The sequence below is a fragment of the Bufo bufo genome, chromosome 10, assembly GCF_905171765.1.
Source record: "Bufo bufo chromosome 10, aBufBuf1.1, whole genome shotgun sequence".
NCBI classification, from domain to species: Eukaryota; Metazoa; Chordata; class Amphibia; order Anura; family Bufonidae; genus Bufo; species Bufo bufo.
Genome location: NC_053398.1, coordinates 45,516,913 through 45,540,659, shown reverse-complemented (window position 1 = coordinate 45,540,659; position 23,747 = coordinate 45,516,913). Strand labels below are relative to the sequence as shown.

Here is a 23,747-nt window from a genome sequence, read left to right as displayed (position 1 = left end):
GGGAAAAATCTGTCCTGGTGATGTGATGGACACACTGGTCACCAGTGTGCCCATCACATGACTGGGGTAGAATCATAGCCTTTGGGAGAAATCGATGAAAGTCTAAATTGTATGACAGATTGGAGAGCACAGGTAATGACACTGTGCACAGAAAAAAATATCCAGACAGCAATCCGTATACCAAAAAGACACTCTTAAGACATACGTCTGGCCTATACCAGTCTATGGAAAGGTTACAGGATATGTTTTGACAGATGCCTAGTTGGTAAACGGGGTATTAACAGGTAACAATCAGGTAACACAATGTTTGGCCCCAGATATAAGTACACATCATACATAAAGGCCACTTTACACTGCCCGATGTTTGGGCCGATTAGCACTAATGCTCGTTAGCGATAATCTGCCGCTGTAAAGGTGCCGTCGATTACCCGATGAATGAGCAAAACGCTTGTTCATCAGGTATCACAATCGTTAGTGTGGACACCTAAATCATTATTTGCCGGCAGCAGATTGTGGTATCTAAAGCCTCTGCTGCTGGCAAACAACTAGTTTGTGTAGGGGGACGAGCGATGGCATCAGTGATCTCTCCTCCACATACTGAGTTCTCTTCCACTGCCAAGAAGGCGATTGCCGAGAGGGAATGATTCCTTTCCAATGATCGTCAACCTCCTGTAAGTGTAAAGGGGCCTAAGCAATAGCAAATAGCGGTCCACGATGCATGGGCCCCGGGCCACGTGCCCGCCATTTGCAGATGCGGATCCGCTAGAACCAGTCCGAACATGTTCTAGATTCAGTCCGAACATGTTCTATTTTTTGTGGTGCAGAGGCCCAGACAGAAATCCCACAGAAGCGCTCCGTAGTGCTTCCATGGACTTCCGCTCCCTGTCTCCGCTCCGTATCTTGCAGATTGTGGACCAGTTCAAATGAATGGGTCCACATCTGTGATATATTGTGTATATTCCGGACCCGGTGTTTGTGGGCCGCACACGTTCGTGTGCATGAGCCCTTAAGGAAGAGAAGGAAAGACTATAGTAGGCTCTGGTATATCACAGGCAAGTATACCTGAATACAACTTTAGACCTTGTTCAAATGTTGCAAAGAACTGTTCTCCTTCCACAAGTTCAACCAGGTCAGATGGCTCCGGGCCCTTGTATCTGTCCTGCAGTCTTTTAACTGTTGACTCCACCTAAGGGAGGAAGAAAAATCACAGAGAAACAGAGACTTATCCATCCATCCAACTTTTTCCCAAAATGTTCAGGCAAAAAAAAAGGATCTCTGTTTCGGAAATAATATAACTTAAGCCAATGAAGATTTTTTTTTTAATCTTATCAACTGTGGTTGTCTTGCTGCAGTCTGGGTGACGACTATACCGTGTACTGAAGTGTTAGCAGTAACTTGTGTGCTGCACAGTAGATGGTTCTGCTTGGTGTCTTCCAGAAAGCACAGGAACCATGCAGCTTTCGGGTACCAAAACAAGCATTGCAAGAAGAAGTATTGGATGCTGTGTGCTGAAAGTACCAACAGCCATATATATGAATATACACATTAATTGACAACCCAGTAGGGGTTGTTGGAATGAAACTTGATTGTAATGATGATATGTGTAAGTGATTACAATACTAGAGCGAAAGGATAAGTTGATTTGGGAAAACTATATAAATGAAAGGAGGTTTTAGGACCTTTTTGGGACGGCTCTAGCCTTCATACAAGATGAGATACTGTTGGGCATGGAGGCATACAGCTTTCATATGGTATCCTGCAGCACATTTGCCCACAGATGTTGCAGTTGGGTCTGTAGATCATGTACACTGGTAGGTTTTCGGAAGCTGGCGTCCCAGCTGGTCCCAAAAAAGCTGGATTGGTGATAAATCTGGCGACCAAGCGGCCACGGAAGTGTTACAGTCTGGGAAAGACTTGCTATGTGTGAGAGAGCATTATCCTGCTGGAAATGCCATCTGGAAGCTCAGCAACATAACTGAGATGTTAGTATCCCTCGTACCACCACTAGGTGTGACCGACTATCGTATTCGATGGCTCCCCAGATAATCATATCAGCAGTTGGGGCAATGTATTACTCCACAGTAGTGTTGAGTGAATCGAGCTTCGGATCAGAGATTCATTCAAACACTTCGGTTTTAATGCTGTCTCCGTGTACAGCATTAAAATGTATTGCCTCCGTGTAGGCAAAATTCGTTTCACCCAAAGTTGCACGAGACTTTGGTGAAGTAATTTGGTAATCACATCCGCCTCCTTAAAAACATTTTAAAATAGCAATCTAAAGTTGGGCTTGGTACCGGCTGATACCTTGATACCAAATCGACTTCAGATTGTAATTTTAAAATGTTTTTAGAGACACAGATGTGATTACTGAATTAATTTAGTAGTCTCACGCGACTTCAGGTGAAACGAAGTTTGCCTACATGGAGGCAATACATTTTAATGCTGTACAGAGACAGCATTAAAACCGAAGGAATCAACTTCGAATCCCTGATCCGAAGCTCGATTTGCTCAAAATTACTCCACAGCAAAGGCAGGATTGAAATGCTCATCAAGAGGCCTCCATACTCAAACCCAACCATTTTTGGATTCCAAACAGTTCCTGAATTTGTCTTTAAAGACAATACAGTTCCAGTCCGTAGCAGTCCAGGTTTTCCATTCATGACAATACTGAAAACAAAGGTGACAATGGCTGGCTATCAAGGGCAGGACATGTAATGAGCACCGTGACGCCAAATTTCCTTCTGCTGGGTGCCTGGAAATGGTCCAGGCAGAGACATGGGTGTGTAATGACTGTGCTACCCATGTCTGGATGGTAGACAACAAAATTGTAGAAGCTGCCAACACCTTCTAACAGCTAGCTCAGAATGGCCTAGATGGCGAACCATTCATCAAACATGCAAATTGTCTTTGTGTGCGTCATAGAGGCATGTGTAGCAGTCAATGATCTCTCACACAGTGGTACACTACCCAAAAGTAGCCTCTTAGAGCATTTTTATAGAGCAGTGGGGGAAGCACTTTTGTGCAAGACCCAGTATCTAATCAAACCACACCTGTAGTCATTTACATATCTGCCTGAGACATGACTGCATGATGAGTTTTGCAGCACTCTGACATCATACTCCAATATAGCTGTATGAGGCTGAAAGCCAACCAGGAGTGTACCTGTCTTGTGACATGAAGATTCACACTATGATGGTGGTGTATTTGTGTAAGACATAATATATACTGAACAAAAATATAAACGTAACACTTTCTTTTTTGCACCCATTTTGCATGAGCTTAACTCAAAGATCTGAAACATTTTCTACATACACAAAAGACCCCGATACTCTCAAATATTGTTCACAAATCTGTCTAAATCTGTGTTAGTGAGCACTTCTCCTTTGCCGAGATCATCCATCCCACCATACAGGTGTGGCATATCAAGGTGCTGATTAGACAGCATGAATATTGCACAGGTGTGCCTTAGACTGCCCACAATAAAAGGCCACTCTGAAATGTGCAGTTTGATCACACAGCACAATGACATAGATGTCGCAACGTTTTAGGGAGCGTGCAATTGGCATGCTGACTGCAGGAATGTCTACCAGAGCTGTTGCTGTGCAATGAATGTTCATTTCTCTACCATAAGCCATCTCCAAAGGCGTTTCACAGAATTTGGCAGTACATCCAACTGGCCTAACAACCGCAGACCACGTGTAACCACACCAGCCCGGGACCTCCGCATCCAGCGAGTTCACCTCCATGATCGTCTGAGACCAGCCACCCAGACAGCTGCAGCAACAATCTGTTTGCATAACCAAAGAATTTCTGTACAAACTATCAGAGACCGTCTCAGGGAAGTTCATCTGCATGCTCGTCCTCATCGGGGTCTGGACCTGACTGCAGTTCGTCGTCGTAACTGACTTGAGTGGGCAAATGCTCACATTCGATGGCGTTTGGCATGTTGGAGAGGCGTTATGTTCACGGATGAGTCCCTGTTTTCACTGTTTAGGGCAGATGGAAGACAGCGTGTGTGGCGTCGTGTGGGTGGGCGGTTTGCTGACGTCATGGAGTGGCCCATGGTGGTGGTGGGGTTATGGTATGGGCAGGCGTATGTTATGGACAATGAACACAGGTGCATTTATTGATGGCATTTTGAATGCACAGAGATACCGTGACGAGATCCTGAGGCCCATTGTTGTGCCATTCATCCACAACCATCACCTCAAGTTGCAGCATTATAATGCACGGCCCCATATTGCAAGGATCTGTGCACAATTCCTGGAATCTGAAAACATCCCAGTTCTTGCATGGCCAGCATACTCACCGGACATGTCACCCATTGAGCATGTTTGGGATGCTCTGGATCGGCGTTTACGACAGCGTGTTCCAGTTCCTGCCAATATTCTGCAACTTCGCACAGCTATTGAAGAGGAGTGGACCAACATTCCACAGGCCACAATCAACAACCTGATCAACTCTATGTGACAGAGATGTGTTGCACTGTGTGAGTCAAATGGTGGCCACACCAGATACTGACTGGTTTTCTGAGCCCCCCAGTAAGGCAAAATTGTGCACATTTCAGAGTGGCCTTTTATTGTGGGCAGTCTAAGGCACACCTGTGCAATATTCATGCTGTCTAATCAGCACCTTGATATGCCACACATGTGAGGTGGGATGGATGATCTCGGCAAAGGAGAAGTGCTCACTAACACAGATTTAGACAGATTTGTGAACAATATTTGAGAGTAATGGGTCTTTTGTGTATGTAGAAAATGTTTCAGATCTTTGAGTTCAGCTTATGCAAAATGGGAGCAAAACCAAAAGTGTTGTATTTATATTTTTGTTCAGTGTATATAACATGCTTTTATCATAAACTGAGGCCTAACGGTGGAATAACTGTGAGAAACTAGTATAGTCTGACACCAATAGGTTAACCTTGATTATTAATATTAATCCTACAGAATACACAACGTCAGTAGTTTAGCATGAATATAAGGTTATTATAGAGCACCCTGTATTAGAGAATTACAGGTAATAGGGTACTTTCACACTTGCGGCAGAGGATTCCGGCAGGCAGTTCCGTCGCCGGAACTGCCTGACGGATCTAGCAATCCGGACGCAAACTGATGGCATTTGTCAGACGGATCCGAATACGGATCCATCTGACAAATGCATTGAAATACCAGATCCATCTCTCTGGTGTCATCCAGAAAAACGGATCCGGTATAAATGTTTTTTGCATCTTAAAAGGTCTGCGCATACGCAGACCGGAAAGCCGGATCCATTTTGCCAGAACACTTAATGCCGGCACTAATACACTTCAATGTAAATTAATGCCAGATCCAGCATTCCGGCAAATGAACAGTATTTTTGGCCGGAGAGAAAACTGCAGCATGTTGCAGTATTTTCTCCGGCCAAAAAACGTAAGAGGGACTGAACTGATGCATACTGAACAGACTGCTCTCCATTCAGAATGCATTAGGATAAAACTGATCATTTTTTTCCGGTATTGAGCTCCTGTGACGGAACTCAACACCGGAAGACAAAAATGCTAGTGTGAAGGTACCCTTACACTGCCAGTTTCCAAATGCATGCTCGTTCATTAAGCACAAATTACATGCATCTAAACGTCAGCCTCTTGTTTGTTTTACTTAACTCATCCACATAAAACACTGACAAATTTCATTTTTGCACATTCCGGCAACAGCTGAGGAGCTGATTTGCCGAATGCTGTGGGCAAATTAAAGCCGCTGCTCCGGTTCAAGATAAAAAAAATTCAAAGGATACAGTAGGTAATCAGTTAAAAAAATCTTGCAAAACCACTTTAAGTAAAAACAGCTGATCGGCGAGGGTCCTGCTCCCGGCACCAAGGATAGGTCATCAATAAGTAAGTCCAAGAAAATCCTTTAAATTGGTGTTGGCATGTACTGCTAGCCTAGCGCATCTCACTTGAATGAGGCTAAATTGCAGTACCAGGTGCAGTACCAGGTGCAGTACCAGGCGCAGTACCAGGCGCAGTACCAGGTGCAGTACCAAGCGCCGTACCAGGCGCAGTACCAGGTGCAGTAACAAGTGCAGTACCAGGCGCAGTACCAGGTGCAGTACCAAGTGCAGTACCAGGTGCAGTACCAGGCGGAGTAGAGCAAACAGATGTGCCGCAGTTGTGCCTGAATAAACATGAAAGAGGCCGCAAGGCTCACTGAGTTTTATAGCTCAGACGCCCATCAATCACGCCTTATCAATAAGCCATCAATATGTTTTCACCGAAAAACCATTCATTGTATAATTTTAGTCTGGCTTAGTTTTCTATTATTTTTCGGTCCGCACAAATGTATTTGGTACATCACTAGTCGCATAAAAATCCCATACAGAAAAGACATGCAGGCAATCTCACATGCTATTACTTAGCTGGTAAAGTCCGGATTTTTCACCTGCACAGTTGTGACGCACTTAACGTCTGTCTGAAGCAGAAATAAGCCGACATTTACATTACACTTCCTTATGTCTATAAATTCTGTTGTCTAATGGGGACATCAAATACTTTGGTCATAGATTCTGTAAAATATTAAAATTACTTGCTGTTAAAGGGATCCTGTCATCTACTTTATGCTGACCTCACTAAGGGCAGTATAAAATACTGACAGAAATGCTGATCTCAGCGGTGTGTCACTCATCAACTAAAAGTAAGTGGTTGCTGAGAACCAGCATCATAATCATTGCAGCCCAGGCCTGGAAAAGAGTCAGATCTACCTGAGAAGAGTACTGGTTATTCCTAATCTCCTGCTCTCCTCGCCCATCTGCGGTTGATTGGCAGTTCTCTCCTAGAGAGAAAGGGAGAAAACTAGGTAGAAGACATCAGGTCAGTCATCAGCAAGTGGGCAGGAGAGCAGGACTTCATGAATAACCAGGACTCTTCTCAGGTGGCCGGGACTCTTTTCCAGGCCCAGTCTGCGATGATTGTGATGTTGGTTCTCGGCAACCACTTACTTTTAACTTTTAAATGACAGACCGCTGAAATCAACTCCCCTGTCTCTACTTTATTCTGCCGTTAGTATGGGCAGCATAAAGGTAATGACAGGTTATCTTTAAAGAGGTATGCTATGCCATCACTGTCTATTCAGTAAGACCCCCACCATTCCTGGGATTGAAAAGGCCTCAGCAGGGCCCCTTTAATAGATTTTCCCTGCACATTGGTATTCCTGGCCACGGGTTGTGCACGAAACTGTAGCATAGCCCCAGTCAACGGAAGTGATGACATTCTCTAGCAGTGTGGCATTACTTTCTGTGATGAGAATAGCCCTTTAAAGGGAGCCTGTCACCTCCAAAATTGGTTTCAGAGTAAGCATACTGTCATGTAGGGTAGGTGCCCCAAAACAAAAACATACTTTTTGGGGTAAAATCCGGTCCTCTAATCCTGAGAAATGCCTTTTTCAGTGCACCATGGCCTGGGTCACAGCGTTTGATGTACCATTGCTCCACCATAAGTGCCTCCCCCTCTAGATTGATTGACACGGAAAACGGGAGCACCGAATGGAGCAGCCCCACCTGCAGGGCTCCAAAAACCTTATCTGCTTAAAAATTAAAAGACACATTTCTCAGGATTAGAGGACCGGATTTTCAAAAAAATCCTGATTTTATAGGTGGCAGGCTCCCGTTAAACCTATACTTATGTATCAGGTAATTGCCTAAACAACAATTCTTGAAAACATACCGTATTTTCCACACCATAAGATGCACCTTTTTCCCCCAAAAGTGTGTGTGTGTGGGGGAATGGCTGTGGGTCTTGCGCTCCTTGTGCTGGCTGTACTCACTTTTCCCTGGTCTTCTTCTGCCGGTGCTGTGCATTTACCTAATGTTGCACAGAGCAATCACGCCCTATGACCTGATGCTGTGAAGGGAGGGGCTGGGAGAAGAAGACCAGGGATCTGTGAGTGCAGGAAGAGCTTGCTGGATCTGCAAGTGGCGGCGCCATCCGGATCAGGAGAGGTAAGTTCTTTATTTTATGTCTCATCTGTCTACTGGGGGTCTGATGAGGAATACTTTCACACTAGCGTTTCTATTTTCCGGTATTGAGAGCCGTCATAGGGTCTGAATACCGGAAAAACACGCTTCAGTTTTGTCCCCATTCATCGTGAAGGGGGACAAAACTTAACTGAACAGAACGGTATGCTCCAAGATGCATTTCGTTCCGTTTGGTTTCATTCTCATACCGGAGAGCAAAGTGCAGCATGCTGCGGTTTGCTTTCCGTCATGGGATGCTGAGCAAGACAGATCCGTCATGACCCACAATGCAAGTCAATGGGGACGGATTCGTTTAACTCTGACACTATCTGACACAATAGAAAATGGATCCGTCTCCCAATGACTTTCAATGGAGTTCATGACGGATCCGTCTTGGGCATGTTAAAGATAATACAACCGAATCCGTTCATAATGGATGCAGATGGTTGTATTATCAGTAACGGAAGCGTTTTCGCTGAGCCCTGCCGGATCCAGCAAAAACGCTAGTGTGAAAGTAGCCTAATCTGAGGTCTGATGGGGTCTGATCTAAGGCCTGATGAATATTGGGGGTAGATGGGGCTCTGATCTGAGGTCTGATGAGGAATGGGGGTCTGATTTGGGGGGTCTGATCTGGGGTCTAATGACATTTTTTTTTAAATTGTTTTTCCCTTCTAAAACCTAGGTGCGTCTTATGATGTGGAAATAGAGTATTTATTATTGGTGTTGTTCAAGCATGGGCTTTCTGAAAATCAAGAAACAAACCTACAATTTACCTAGATTCTCTGCCTTTGTCTTGCAGATCCATCAGCGGCAAGTACAGTTGGCAGCAATTTATGGAGGCCTGTTTTTTTTATGTATTAATCAGCAGGAGAAAACATTGTTTCCATTTATAAAGGAGGTACTTCTGACAATAAGACTACACTATGGAATTAATTGCTATTTACATACTTCCATAATATGTGAGGGACCAGGGTAAACCTAATGCAATCCAGGCCACAATGTGAACTACACCGCCTGCTTTTCACTTACTTACAATGTTCCTTTTATATATTTTTTTTTCTACAAAAAATTATTAATAGTGAAAATCAGAATTTTAATAGCGGAAAATGGATGAAATGACAGATGGATTGTACCTTGTGCTTAGGGACACACTGCAGCAGCACTTGCTCCGGATCCCGTTTTCTCTGCAAAGCAACAAAGTTGACCTGGTACATGCGCAGCCGCTTGTATACATTCTTGGCCAGCTCCCCCACATAGGACTTTGTGGTATACCATAGCCAGTACCTTAAAGAAAATGATAATTTAAGTAAAAACAGGTGACAATTTTAAGGAGTAATTATTTGGTTCAAATACTTTCTACATATACAGCATTAGATCCCATGCACACATTAAATACGTGTGCATGGATTGCAATACGTGTGGCGCCATATGGTACCTCCCTGAGGCATCATTCTCCCCAATAGTATTGCTCCTAGGAGATAATACCACTTTTTTCTCATGTATTCCTATGTGTAAAATCACCATCTGAAAAGTTAGGAAATAGTCCCAGAATTCCAGAGGAGAATTGCCTGACCTATAAGACTCCTCACGCATATTAGGCACTCTCCAGAAGGAGATATAGTACCCCCAAGTCACAGTAAAGAAATACTAAAAATGACTGATAATAGGAGCTCACCACGAGAAATGATCGACCTGGAAGTGGGCATAAATATGAGTGATCTGGAGCACAACCTGGTTGGTTATGTCAGTCCAGGTCTGTGCCCGTGGGTCGCCATGCAAAAGGTACAGACGGGAATGATCCAAGGTGTCACCTGCAAAGATTAGAAATGCACCGTCAGTGGACCAAATACACACTAAGTTGTCACTGAGACAGCACAACTAGATGACTATCTGACCTGTCACACCTGCTGGGAGGGGTAACTGGATCTTAACAGGATTCAAAAAGTTGGCTGCTGAACTTTGTGAAAGACATAACAAGGGACTAGTGGAGGACTCTGAGTCTCCAGTGATCCGCTCCAGCATTTTCTTGGAGACCGGCAACACCTAACATGATGAGAATAAGAATAGTGTTCAATAGTGTCCGATGACATCATCAGGTCTACTTGTAGTCATCTCACATTAAAGACCACTGACCTGCATGCAAACTGTTCGAGTCTCTGCAGTTGCACCTGGGGGAAACTCAACCCGTATGTTTTGATCCACACTGGAGAACAGGAGCTCGCCCTCCTTTGGAACCTCACAGCGATCTTCTGCTAAACGTGAGACCACAAGGAACCAAGAGAAGTGGGCAGTCTTACAAGAGGCCAGCATCTGTTTTTATAAAGAGAGGGAAAAGACAGTACTGTCCCATTAATCCACACCCAAATAGACAGATGTTGGTTTATTAGCGTGGTTGGACGACAACGGACATATGGATCCATCAAAGCATGTCTATAAATATGTGTTATTCTGTTGACCTCCGGAGAATGGTATCAGACAGTCTGGTCCATTGGTGGCGAACCTATGGCCCGGGTACCAGAGGGGGCACTTAGAGCCCTCTCTGTGGGCTCCCGCACCATGGAAAAAGTCTAAGGCGAGCCAATATGCCTTGACTTTTCCTGCCATTCATCAGCGCCAGGCGCGCTATGAACAGCACCAGCAGCACTGATGGCAGGCAGACTATTATGGCTAAATGATAAAGTACATGGAAGATCTACTATACTGGACTGTAGTATTCAGGTTGAATTGCTGCGTTCGCACTTTGCGATAAATAAGTGGGTTGTAGGGTTGCAGTTTGGGCACTCGGCCTCTAAAAGGTTCGCCATCACTGATCTAGTCTAATAACTACCTCATTTCTATTCTCTAATTGCTGGTGTTGATATCACTAAGGAAAGTTAATTGATTATGGTTTGTCATCACAAATGGCCTCCTGCAGAACATTTGCATTCCTTCCCAGTGGTCCCACCTCATGCAGTGACCTCTCCTTTATTGTAGTGCTCAGGTCCGTCCATGTTCCAGAACCGTCAGTAAAAGTTCTGATTACCACCTCACGTTTCGGCACAGGCTTCAGGAAGGCAAATGGGATATTGATTTCCACATCCTATGGTAAAATGGAGAAGACAATAGGTATACAATACATAATCTTACTCAACTCAGCACATCCTCCACATAATAGTGTGAAGCTAAGTACAAACCTTACAGGGATTTTTCAGGATTACCTACCCGGGGCGGCAGTAACCAGACACGACCACTACACAGTGTACCGGCCGTGTAGTTCCAATGCTGGTTCTGAAACAGCTGATGTGTGTGATGTGTGTGTGTGTGCCAGGATTCAGATCTGATACTGATGACCTACAGTATCTAAGTATAGATCATCAATAAGTTGGTCCTTTACATAAATCCCTCAAAACTCTAATTGTCCATTAGGAAGTTTCATTTATAAAGGCTTGCTTAAACAACCAGGATCAGATTTAGTTTCTGCTGCTGGCTATTAGTGCAAGAGTATGGCTGACAACCACAGCCTCAATCCCACTCCCGACTGCACAGGCGCAACTGTTGTGCCCATGCCATTCTACAGGAATAAAATGTATTAATTTTGGAGGGGAGAACATATAAAAACATCAATTATGCCATAGATTTTAAGGTTTTGTTTTTAGACCATTCACTTTGTAGTCTAAACAGTAGATTCCTTTTATTCTGAAGGTACAGTGAGTTTGATTATTATGATACCAAATTTATCTAGTGTTTTTTTTTTTAACTCCTTTTGCTTAATAAAAACATAAAAAAATACATAAAATACTTTTTTTTTGTGTCGCTGCCTTCAAGAGTCATGCATTTTTTTTATTTTTCTGTTCAGATTTATAAAGGCTTGTTCCATGGTGCTTTGCATCAAGAGGGGGTTACACATACATAGTATAAAAAATATGATAAACATGAAACTACGATATGACCCTGCACGCAAGAGCTTACAATCTACAAGGAAAGCAGAAGGACACAGACAGTAGGGGAGTGTAAAAGATGCTTATCTCGCTGTGTGGTGGCGGCATGCTTATCGCAGGTGGTAGGCTACTGCAGCTGGGTACACTTCTAACCAACCCATGCTTTCCGCAGGCTGTTTTTAATTGGTACAGAATATATATAGCGGTAGTCTCTCCATGAATTACGAGGCCTGCTGGTACAGAGAGAGGTAACACGTGCAGCAGACACCCTATACATGTGGAGCCTGCTATTCCAGAATTAGGAAGCTGTCTGGCATAGAGAAAGGTATCATAGAGTAGGTTTCCATTCAAATTGAGGTCACCTTGCTGTAGTGGATGGGCACAAATGAGTTTGATCAGAATATATTTGCTAAGTACCTCGGATTCGTTTATATAGTGAATGTTTTGTAGTTTCAGCCATGGCGATGTACACATATGCATTTACTTCATTTCAGGAGGTGCTGGCTAACTTTTATCATTGTTGTAGTTTGCATTACTTCCATTTTTGGTATATAAAGCTTTTAACTTTTTACTCCATGGTTACTTTCTGTTTTTAGAAGGTAGGATGCTTCTAAAAAATAAACTGCCATTTTATCACGGTCGGCGTGGCTATCACATACGTGACACAGAGGGAGGGAACGAGGAAGGCCCTGCCCAAGTGAGAGGGAAGATGGTGACCCCTGACTCACCTGGCGGCTGGCACCTGGCTGCCCTGACGTCCCTAGACGGGTTCCTCACCCGTACGCCGATCACGTGCCTAAAGCCCTGGCTTTCCCTGAGCTGAGCCCTAGGTAGTGAACAGGGCGATGGGAACACTAGTCCGCACCACTAACTCTAAAGGAAAACACCAAGGGGAGGACAGACAACACAGACTCAACATATATTCCCAGGTGGGCGACAACAAGAGACAACAATAAGCCAAACAGGGATCCGGAGGGTAGCACACAGGAACAACAACCAGGATTAACCACTCCAGTGGGTCAGTATAGATGTCCAGGCAGGAAGCTCTATAACTGGCAACTAGAGAAGTGTGAGGGGAGAATATAAGGAGGTAGGGAGTGGCAGACAAGAAACAGCTGAGGAGGAGAAGCTACGGATCCCTGAGAGAGACAAAAAGGATAGCAAGGCAAACACAGAAAACAATAACTAAGAAACACCATGATCTTTAGATATAGAGCGCGCAGCCACCCGCTGCGACTTCCTGACCCCGGGTATAACGGAGTCAGACGTGGCTCTTGATACCCTCGTGACACATTTTGGCAGTTTTTCTGGGATACAGGATTAAGTGTTCATTTTAAAGTGTGGGCAGTCATGGATTCTTATTCTATCTTTTTCCATAAAAATAAAAAAAAAGTGTATAAAGGATTTTGGGCGAGATTTATCATTAAGCAAGTTTTAATGGCAGGAGATTGCATTGCCATAATTTTGGACAAATTTAACGTATGTTGCCTGGTCTCTCTTTGAAATTTGGTGCATCTTTAAATGGGTTGTCGGGGCCACAGACATTGATGACCCAGCCTCAGGATGTCATCAATATCAGATCAGTGGGGGTCTGACACCCGGCACCCACACAATCAGCTGCTTCAGGCGTCCATGGTTCTAGAAACTATACTGTGTAAGGAGCATGGTCATGGTGTAGTGGCCATTCTGTGGTACTGCAACTCAACTCCTATTCAAGTGAATGGGAGTTGCAATGCAGTAGGCCGGTATTGGAAATTGCACAGTGTATAGAGCCTTCTACTTCCCCTCTGTACATTGTATAGTCTGCGGCACCATAGCTGTGGGTGGTCCGGTTTCAGGAGGACTGGCATCTTCGGTGCACTGCATAGGCCAGTGATTGGCTGCAGTGGTTTCTTGTCAACGTGACATCACTGCTACAGCTAGTTAAACAGAGCCGGGCAACCCCTTTAACTGTCATCCCAGTCATTTCAGCAGAATACAGATGACACTCACTGCAGATGGTGTGGGCACAGCTTTTGAACTTACACTATTCCCATTCCGTACAGAAATATGTGTGAATTGTGTAGGAAGGGGTTACTGAGGCTACGTTCCCACTTGCGTTGTCAATTAACGGATCCAGCAGAGGACCTCAATACTGAAATTAAACGGATCAGTTTTGATCTTGCACTTTAGGATTCATCCGTTCCGTTAGGATGCGACTGTGTGAAATCAAAACGGAAAAAAGTGGACCCGTCACTAAATACATTGTAAGTCAATGGGTGACAGATCCGCTTTTTAGGCTCATAAAAAAACGGATTTCGTCACCATTGAGTTACATTGTTTTTACTGATGGATCTGTTTTTTTTTATTTTTATGACTGGACACAAAACCGCAGATTGCAGAGGTTTTATGTCTGGTCACCAAATGGACTGCTGCCGGAACGGAAGACATCCTGGTGCATCCTGAATGGATCTCTTTCCATTCAGAATGCATGAGGACTAAATGGAAACTATTTTTCTGGTATCGAGATCCTCTGCCGGATCTCAATACCGGAAAACAACAACGGAAGGGTGAAAGTGGCCTAAGCAGACATAACCAGTGGTGCAGCCAGCCAGCTTTCTAATTCTGGGAGAGCAGGCTCCACATGTATAGGGTGTCTGCTGCACGTGTTACCTCTCTCTGTACCAGCAGGCCTCGTAATTCATGGAGAGACTACCGCTATATATATTCTGCACCAATTAAAAACAGCCTGCGGAAAGCATGGGTTGGTTAGAAGTGTACCCAGCTGCAGTAGCCTACCGCCTGCGATAAGCATGCCGCCACTACACAGCCAGATAAGCATCTTTTACACTCCCCTACTGTGTCCTTCTCCTTTCTTTGTAGATTGTAAGCTCTTGCGGGCAGGGTCATGTTTATCGGATTTTCATGTTTATCGTATTTTTTATACTATGTATGTGTAACCCCCTCCTGATGTAAAGCACCATGGAACAAGCCTTCATAAATCTCAACGGAAAAATTTATAAAATGCATGAATCTTAAAGGCAGTGACACAATTCTTTTTATTTTATATATTTTTTTTTTATGTTTTTATTAAGCAAAAGGAGTTAAAAAAAACAAAACACTAGATACATTTGTAGTCTAAAATGAATCTACTGTTTAGACTACAAAGTGAATGATCTAAAAACAAAACCTTAAAATCAATGGCGTAATTTATGTTTTTTTCTGTTCTTCCCTCCAAAATTAATAACAAGGCTTCACTGCAAGATAAAAATGAGCTTCCTATAATAGTGGTGGGTTCTGCCACCCAGGACAGAAGGTCCTGTTATTAGTTCCACCTCTGTATCCTTTACGTCAGCGGTCCCCAACCGCCGGGCCGCGGCCCAGGACCGGGCCCTGGAAGATGGTTTGCCGGGCCGCGGCGATCAGGGTAGTCTTTAACTCTGTACTAATAAAGTGCTTCCATTATGGAAGCACTTCATTAGTACAGAAGGACCAGGAAGCGGTGAAGGATCTGTACTCACCGCTTCCTGGTCCTCGGCTCGGCTATCGGCTGTGCAGGGCTGCGCACAGCGTGAGGTCGCTCTGTGACCTCAAACTGTGCGCTGCTATACACAGCCAGCCGACAGCAGAATGAAGAGGATCGCGACCAGGAGCAGGAGAGGTAAGTGTTTTTTTGGGTTTTTTTTATTCGCACTGGGGGCTGATGGCTGACCTGGGGGACATGAGGGGCTGACATATGGCTGACATGAGGGGCTGACATATGGCTGACATGGGGGGCTGACATATGGCTGACATGGGGGGCTGACATATGGCTGACATGGGGGGCTGACATATGGCTGACATGGGGGGCTGACATATGGCTGACATGGGGGGCTGACATATGGCTGACATGGGGGGCTGACATATGGCTGACATGGGGGGCTGACATATGGCTGATATGGGGGGCTGACATATGGCTGATATGGGGGGCTGACATATGGCTGACATGGGGGGGGCTTATGGCTGACATTGGGGGGCTTATGGCTGACATGGGGGGCTGATAGATGGCTAAAGGTTTGGGGGTTGATCTGAGGCATTGGGGGTCTGATCTGAGGTCTGATTAACATTGGGGGTCTGATTGCTGGTCTGACCTGAGGTGTAATGAAAAATATTTTTTTCTTATTGTTCTCCTCTAAAACCTAGGTGCATCTTAGAGGGCAAAAAATACGGTACAGTGCAGCAGAGACCAGTGCAGCAGAGACCAGTGCAGCAGAGACTAGTGCAGCAGAGACCAGTGCAGCAGAGACCAGTGCAGCAGAGACCAGTGCAGCAGAGACCATAGTCAGTTTATATAATCGTTATATAGTGTCATATATTTTAATAAGCACCTTGTGTTTTGTTATGTCAGCCCCACCCGGTCCCTGGGAAAATTGTCTTGCATGAAACTGGTCCTTGGTGCAAAAAAGGTTGGGGACCACTGCTTTACGTGATACTTGAGCCAATTTCCTACCCCATTGTTGCTAACAATGTAGTTCTATGGGAGTGAGGAATCCTGCATAAGTCCTTGACACAAAGAACGGAGGGTAAAATCAGGGCTGGACCCCTTATTAGCTGCATGGCCTGCTCTACGGTATGTATGCCCTTGTAGATAACAAATTATCATCTGCCCCTTACCTGATGGAACTGTATACCATGAGGCTGTAGCTCCAGGGTGCTACTCAGCAGCACATCATGGTGTCCGAGTCTCACGTGCTGCTGGTCTGGTAAGAGTATTTGATAATATATTCTTATGGTGCACGAAACAGCTCTGGGAGGAAAACGAAGGTGAAAGCCGTGTGGGAGGAACACCCAGCATCCATCCGGTGTGACACAAAAACTGAGAACATTTGCGAAGAAAGGAGTTACGATAGGCAGTATCATTTCTGGTCCCTACAAACTACATGGATATCACCAGTATTCTAATGTTCTGCAGATCCTGTTCGAGTAACACTCCCGCAGATCATGTTCATATAAGGCACTGTTCACATCTTATCACAGTCTTATAGTAGATTATAGGTCAGGTTTATTTCCCAGCTCTACTGGAAGAATCTGACTTCCACCTGGACTGGGTCAAGTGCACCACTGCAGCCAATGACTGACCTCATTAGCTCCGTGTCCCCAAGCAGTAAGTCACTGCTCGGTCATGTGCCGCCTTGGGACACGTCTCTGCTGCATCGGTGCATGTGACCCCCATCCATGCGCAAGTTGACAGGAGTGGACTGGAAGTCCAGTGAACACAACCCAGTAGGCACCGAGCCGGAATAGAGCAACAGGTCTCTTCACAGGTACAACTGGGTGGGAGGAATAAAAAAAAAATCCTGGATAATCTTTTTTACATGGCTTTCTCTTATTCTGCTGGGACCTGTCCGTATTTCTTATTAAAGAAAACATAGGGGTAAGGCCTCATGCAGGGGCGTAGCTAAAAGCTCATGGGCCCTGGTGCAAGAGTTCAGCTTGGGCCCCCCTTCCCTCAGTGCCCCCTATAGCTACGCCCCTGGCCTCATGCACACGACAGGATTTTTTTGCGGTCCGCAAATTGGGGATCCGTTGCCGTTTTTGTTTCCGTTGTGTTTCCGTGTGCCTTCCGTTTTTTTTTGCCGGACCGAAACCACGGACGCAGATAACAAACGGTGGACTATCCGCATTTTCAACGGCTCCATAGAAATGGAAATGAATGGGGCCTCCTTTGGTGGCTGGATTCATTTTTCCATCACATTATACACTGCTCAAATCCAGGGGTTATGACCACCCTGCAATCCAGCAGCGGTGGTCGTGCTTGCACACTATAGGAAAAAGCACCAAGTAGGCATTGGAGTGCACGTAGGCACGCATGCGCAGCAACTCTCATCCTGGCCACATCGTATCTGCGCTGCAGCAGAGGCTGTAACCGATAGACACGAGCAGTGTATAATGTGATGGAAAAATGAATCCAGCCAGCAAAGGAGGCAATATGGACAATCACAATACATTAGTAAGTGGCTTGTATTTACTTTCTCTACAAGATGAATGCTCTTCGCTGAAGTGAGAGGACCCCTTTAACTGGAAACTGCAAAGACTGACGTTACTTACCTCTTGTCTTCTGGTTTCACATAAATCTCTTTTAAGTCCAAGCTTTGACTTTCATCTGAAGAAAAGATACGGTTATATAATTTCTTACTCATAACTGTCACCAGTACAAGGCCTCGTGCACACAGTGCAGTTTTGGTTCATTTTTTCCATGCTTCTCTTCTGCATTAAAAGATGCATCAATCTGCCCTGTGTGAACATGGCCCAACACTAATATCTGTAGAAAAAGAACTAATAGTAATATGGTAGAACCAAACCAGGGTCAAGATAGGGTAAAGCCACACACGCTGATTGATAGGAGAGTGCTGTGCCACTTTGTCGTCTCTACTCTACTGATTTTTCCAGGGTAGCATGGATTCCCACTGACCATGGGTAGAACATGCAGGCTGTGAAAAAAGCCTACTGCTGCTGACCCTTCATTCTAGCAATTGCTGATGGTCACAGCAGCTGGACCCCGTTTCAATCAGACATGACATATCCTCCAAAGACATACAGATAGGGAACTTAGATTGTGAGTTCCACTAGGGGGCAGCCAGTGATGATAATGTCTGTAGAGCGCTGTGGAATAGGTTGGCGCTATATGTGAGTAAAATAAATAAAAAATAAATATCCTACATCAATGTCTGCACTGAGACAGCTCCATTAAAGGGGTTCTGCAGTTTGTTTAAACTGATGATCTATCCTCTGAATAGATCATCAGCATCTGATCGGGGGGGGGGGGGGTCCGACACCCGGGACCCCCGCCGATCAGCTGTATGAAAAGGCAGCAGGCGCTCCAGCAGCGCCACGGCCTTCTCGCTGTTTACCGCAGGCCCAGTGACATCACGACTAGTATCAATAGCCTGGGCGCGCTAAGCTCTGTTCACTTGAATGGAGCTTAGCCCCGCCCAGGCCAGTTGATACAAGTCGTGATGTCACTGGGCCAGCGGTAAACAGCGAGAAGGCCGCGCCGCTGCTGGAGCGCCGCTGCCTTCTCAAACAGCTGATCGGCGGGGGTCCCGGGTGTCGGACCCCCCCCCCCCCCCCGATCAGATGCTGATGATCTATTCAGAGGATAGATCATCAGTTTAAACAAACTGCAGAACCAATTTAAAGAGGTTCTCCGGGCTTTTTCATATTGATGACCTATTCTCAGGATAGGTCATCAATATCAGATCGGCGGGGGTCCAACACCTGGCACCCCCCATCGATCAGGTGTATGAGGAGGCGCTGTGCACATCTGCCGTCTCACTTCTCTCTTCCTGCTCTCCACTGTATGTCTATGGGACAGCAAGAGAGAAGGGAGACGGCACGTACACACTGCACGCTCCATCTCCTCAAACAGCTGATCGGTGCGGGTGTCGGGTGTCTGACCCCCACTGATCTGATATTGATGACCTATCCTGAGGATAGGTCATCAATATGAAAAAGCCCAGAGAACCCCTTTAATTAGATGTTTTCTCATCCTTTTTAAAATCATCAGAAAACATTTAAAGGGAGACTACAGTTGTGACCCCTCGATACTGCTGACGGGTGAGGGATAAATCTGGTTAAACATACCTCAGTGGGTGGTAATGCTTCTTGCATGAACGAGAAGGAGACGTTTTAGAGGCAAATTTTTTAAAACCAGCCATTTAGACGCCGGTCTTAATAACCCTGGACTCTACATAACTTTGGCGCATCCACTGCCGATTCTAAATGTAAGCCAGCTTCCTAAACCAGGCGTAGAAATTGATGAATGAGACAGGCATGCCGGCCCGTCCCCTTCCCTGCCCCCTGGAGTGAGCGGGGAAGAAGTCGCAGATTCTGCCGCAACATGGCGTGTGACAGAATCTGCGCCAGATATACGCCACAAAAGTGGCATATATCTGTTCGTAAATGACCCCTTTCATTCCTCTGGTGTCGCAATCTCAAGTGTCATGGAGGTGGGTCCTTTATGTCCTGTCCCAGGATCTCCACACTGAAGGTTCCCCAACCCTCCCCTCTGCTATGATTGATTGCTCTAGCATCCAACCAGGAGACCACTAGAGCAGGAGGAAAGGAAAGTAATCCTCAGTGCAGAGGACCGGACATGAGGGGACTACCTCCATGGGACTTGCTATTGCGATGCCATGAACATAAAAAATTATCTGCGTTCTTACAAGAAGCATGAGCATCCACTGAGGTATTACTCACCTATCTACCTCTGTCAGCAAATTTGAAGGTTTAAAGAGGACCTGTTACCGCTCCGGACATGTCTGTTTTAATAAGTACTTGCATTTCCCATGTAATAACAATTCTGGAGCATCTATTCTTATGACTCTATGCTGTGCCATTCTTCTGCTATTCTTGCTAGAAGTTTATGGATAAAGGTCCAGATGTTTGTTGCCAACTGAGGTTTGTCCCTGTACTGTTTGATACTGGCGGCACTGATTGGATGTTAGACTGTGCAGGGACACACCCCTAACTGGTGACACCCATCTGGATCTTTATCCAAACTGCTAGTACTTAGGATACAAGTACTTCCTAAAACAGACCTGTCAGCAGAGGTGATGGGTCCTCTTTAAACTGCTGACTTTCTTCCTGTAAGATGTGTGAAGCAACTTCAAAGATCAATTACCTGAAGAAATTTCCTTCAAGGATAATTCCTCATTATTAGGCCTCCTGCACACGAACGTGTGCGCCCCGTGGTCGTGCTGCGGCCTGCAAATTGCGGGCCGCAATGCATGAACACCGTCCTTCGGGCAGCCGCAGCGGACCCATTCAATTTAATGGGTCCGCGATCCGGCTGTTCCGCAAGAAGATAGGACATGTTCTATCTTTTTGTGGAACGGAAGTACGGGACGAAACCCCATGGAAACACTCCGTAGTGCTCCCGTAGGGTTCCGTTTCGTGCTTCCGTCCCGCACCATTCTGCATCTCCGGATTTGCGGACCCATTGAAGTGAATGGGTCCGCATCCGTGATGCGGAATGTCCACGGAACGGCACCCGTGTATTGCAAATTCGCAAATGCAGTCCGCAATATGGCAACGGGGCGCACACGTTCGTGTGCAGGAGGTCTTATTCTTATTTTGAAGGCCTATATTCAGATATAATATTTTACCTTCAGAAAGAGGTGACGGCTCCAGTTCACCTATGGGGTTCCCTTGGAGATATACACAAGAGCAATGCATGATTTCTGTAGGGACGGTGCGTAACCTGTTGTTCTGTAAGTCCAGGCGGGTGAGGTGAGGCAGGCTGGCCAGTCCTGCTGGTACTGCCACAAGTACATTGTTGTGAAGGTAAAGCTGCTGGAGAGACATCATGTTACCTATATGAAAATAAAACATATTTCTATATTATCTGAGACCAGAGCAGAGGTGAAACCTGTAGCAAATCCGCAACAAAATCTATATGTAACTGATGAGGGTTTGGTTGTGTGTTTTCTACTGCAAGTTACGTCCCGTGTGGATGTACCCTTAAAATACCAAAGTGAAGCATACAACAGAAGTTCAAAAGATTCGTCAACAGAAGCTTGTTGATGAAGAAGGTAATAGAGATATATTACAAATATGCTGGATATTAAATTTACTGACCATATAGCCAATGTTAAGGGGATGCATCAATTTAAAGTGTTTATACAGAAGTTTCTTAATTTATTTATTTTATGAAATATTAAAATGATGGTGACACTTACACACTGTTTCAGGAAGATTAGCAAGGATGTTCTCGGACAGATATAGATCGGCACATTGCTGCAGGTTTCCAATCTCCTCTGGTAGAGACGCCAGCTTGTTCTCAGACAGGTCCATTTTTACCAGATTTTTTAGCTGCCCAATGCCTGCAGGGAGCTCTTCCAGTTGGTTAGACATAAGTAAGAGGTCCGTCAAGAATTTCAGTTCACATATCTCATCAGGAAGTGCCTTGAGATGGTTGTACCCAAGATGGAGAGTGGTAAGTAAAGAAAGGGCAGTGATGCAAGATGGCAGCTCCAAAAAGTTGTTGAAGCTAAGATCCAGGTGACGCAGTAAGGAAAGCTTACTGATATCTTGCGGTAAAGTGGTCAACAAACCATTCTGACAGCGCCCGTAATCGTCCCGTAGATGTCCACCTGAGAAGTATGATACAATAGCCATGACTGGAATACAAATATTCCTATCTTATATAGTCATATATAGGTGCACAAGTGAATATGGAGCTGAGATAATACACACTGCCTACTCCAAAAATTACCAGTTTTATATACTAATAGCATATGACGAGAACTTTAAAAAAAGGTATTGTAGAACACCCTGATTTCTCCTTACACATTTTATCATCCAGATTCCCGTTGGAATCTCAAGTAGATAATGTGGCCATGAGGCTGCAATGTATGTCTAACAGAACTTTGTGACATAAAATCTCAACCTACAACATGGTCAAGTTCATTAACCGAAGAGGAAAAAATAAAAAGCTTTACAATTAAAGCTGGACATCTCAAATTTGGAAACCTCTTCTCTGCCAAGAACAAAGTTCCTCCTAAGGCAACTGATAATTAAAATAGTGCAAAATTGCCTAAAAAACTATTCTATGGTCTAACAATCTCTGAGATCCCACCAAGGTCTACCTCGATTTTTGTCCTGACCATTCCAAGAGTTGTTCTTGATGTTATATGTACAGATGACTGACTTTCCGGATGAAGTAACCTAGGTTTACAACTTACCAGTCGGTCAAGTTTACCAGAATTATGGTGAGCAATGCCAGATACAACATGGCATTGTACATCAGTGTGCACTGTATACTCAAACAGGCCAAAAACTCTATGGAGATATTAGGCATGCAGTATTCTAAGGGTGGGTTTACACGACCTGATAGAGCAAGCGATTGTTGGGAAGGAAGCGTTCCTTCCCGACGATTGCATGCTCGTCAGTGGAGGTCAAGAGCTGCATTTACATGCATCAATCACCTCCACTGTATGGGCATGAGCGATGGCTCCTGTCATACTTTCTGGGCAGCAAACTGCTGTTTAGACATCATGATCTGCTGCCCAGAAACAATGATTGAGGTGTCTGCATGAATAATTGCTTAACTCAATAAACAAGCGTTTTACTCATTCTTCGAGTGATCTCTGGCACCTTTGCATGAGCTGATTATCTGGAACGACCGTTCATACAAACACACAGCATGTTCCAGATAATCAGCCTGAACATCACGTCGTGTAAACCCACCATAGCAATTCTGATTTGTTAAGTCAGTAGGGAGAACAGCCTTTAAAAATCTGCACCGACGTGCAATTGCATTGTCTTTCCTTTAACCCTAACCTCACGTAGGGAGGGGACCAGTGCAGCCCTGAATTCCATCCACCCCATCCACCCCTAACTGACCGATGGTCCCTCGCCTAAGTGTAATGGGTCTAAACAAGAAGGTAAAGGGATGGTCAGACAGAAAAGGTCAGAATCAGATGAGCACAACAAGGACCAAATCAGAATCCAGACAAGCAGGTCAGACTCCAAACCAGACAGTAATGTCGGAACCAAAAAAAGAGACAAACACAGTCAAATACCAGACAGGGTCAGAGCCAGGAGAAAATGTCAGAGCAAGGTCAGAGACAATCCAAGGGTCAGAGTATCAGGAATCCAGGGGGTAGTATAATATACTAAAACCAATCACAGGCGACTGTGGCTAGCAGTCTCCTGTTTAAATAACCCGCTGTAAAGAGGCACGGGACGCTGGCATGACGTCTGTCAACGTATTAGCAGAAACAGAAATTGGGAAAAGAAATAGTAATTTATAATATATAGTAAAGGTTATATTAAACATAGAGATGATCTGGAAGATTATCGGGAATGAACCAGAAATTCCTG

The 23,747-nt window shown here is 45.0% G+C and overlaps 1 protein-coding gene across 3 annotated transcripts in view; it reads right to left on the bottom strand.

Moving 5' to 3' along the window:
* PIDD1 (p53-induced death domain protein 1) overlaps window positions 1–23,747 on the bottom strand; it is a 36,771-nt gene that overhangs the window by 9,692 nt on the left and 3,332 nt on the right. The window contains exons 3-12 of one of the 3 annotated variants that reach the window (XM_040410445.1): window positions 21,602–22,015; window positions 21,029–21,235; window positions 17,970–18,024; window positions 16,536–16,737; window positions 10,931–11,065; window positions 10,120–10,296; window positions 9,882–10,029; window positions 9,662–9,797; window positions 9,120–9,270; window positions 1,063–1,186 (exon numbers count right to left, since the gene is read on the bottom strand). In XM_040410445.1, coding sequence (XP_040266379.1) covers window positions 1,063–1,186; window positions 9,120–9,270; window positions 9,662–9,797; window positions 9,882–10,029; window positions 10,120–10,296; window positions 10,931–11,065; window positions 16,536–16,737; window positions 17,970–18,024; window positions 21,029–21,235; window positions 21,602–22,015 — 1,749 coding nt within the window. The remainder of the gene's footprint in view (window positions 1–1,062; window positions 1,187–9,119; window positions 9,271–9,661; window positions 9,798–9,881; window positions 10,030–10,119; window positions 10,297–10,930; window positions 11,066–16,535; window positions 16,738–17,969; window positions 18,025–21,028; window positions 21,236–21,601; window positions 22,016–23,747) is intronic. The other 2 variants (XM_040410446.1, XM_040410447.1) reach the window with 2 other exon arrangements.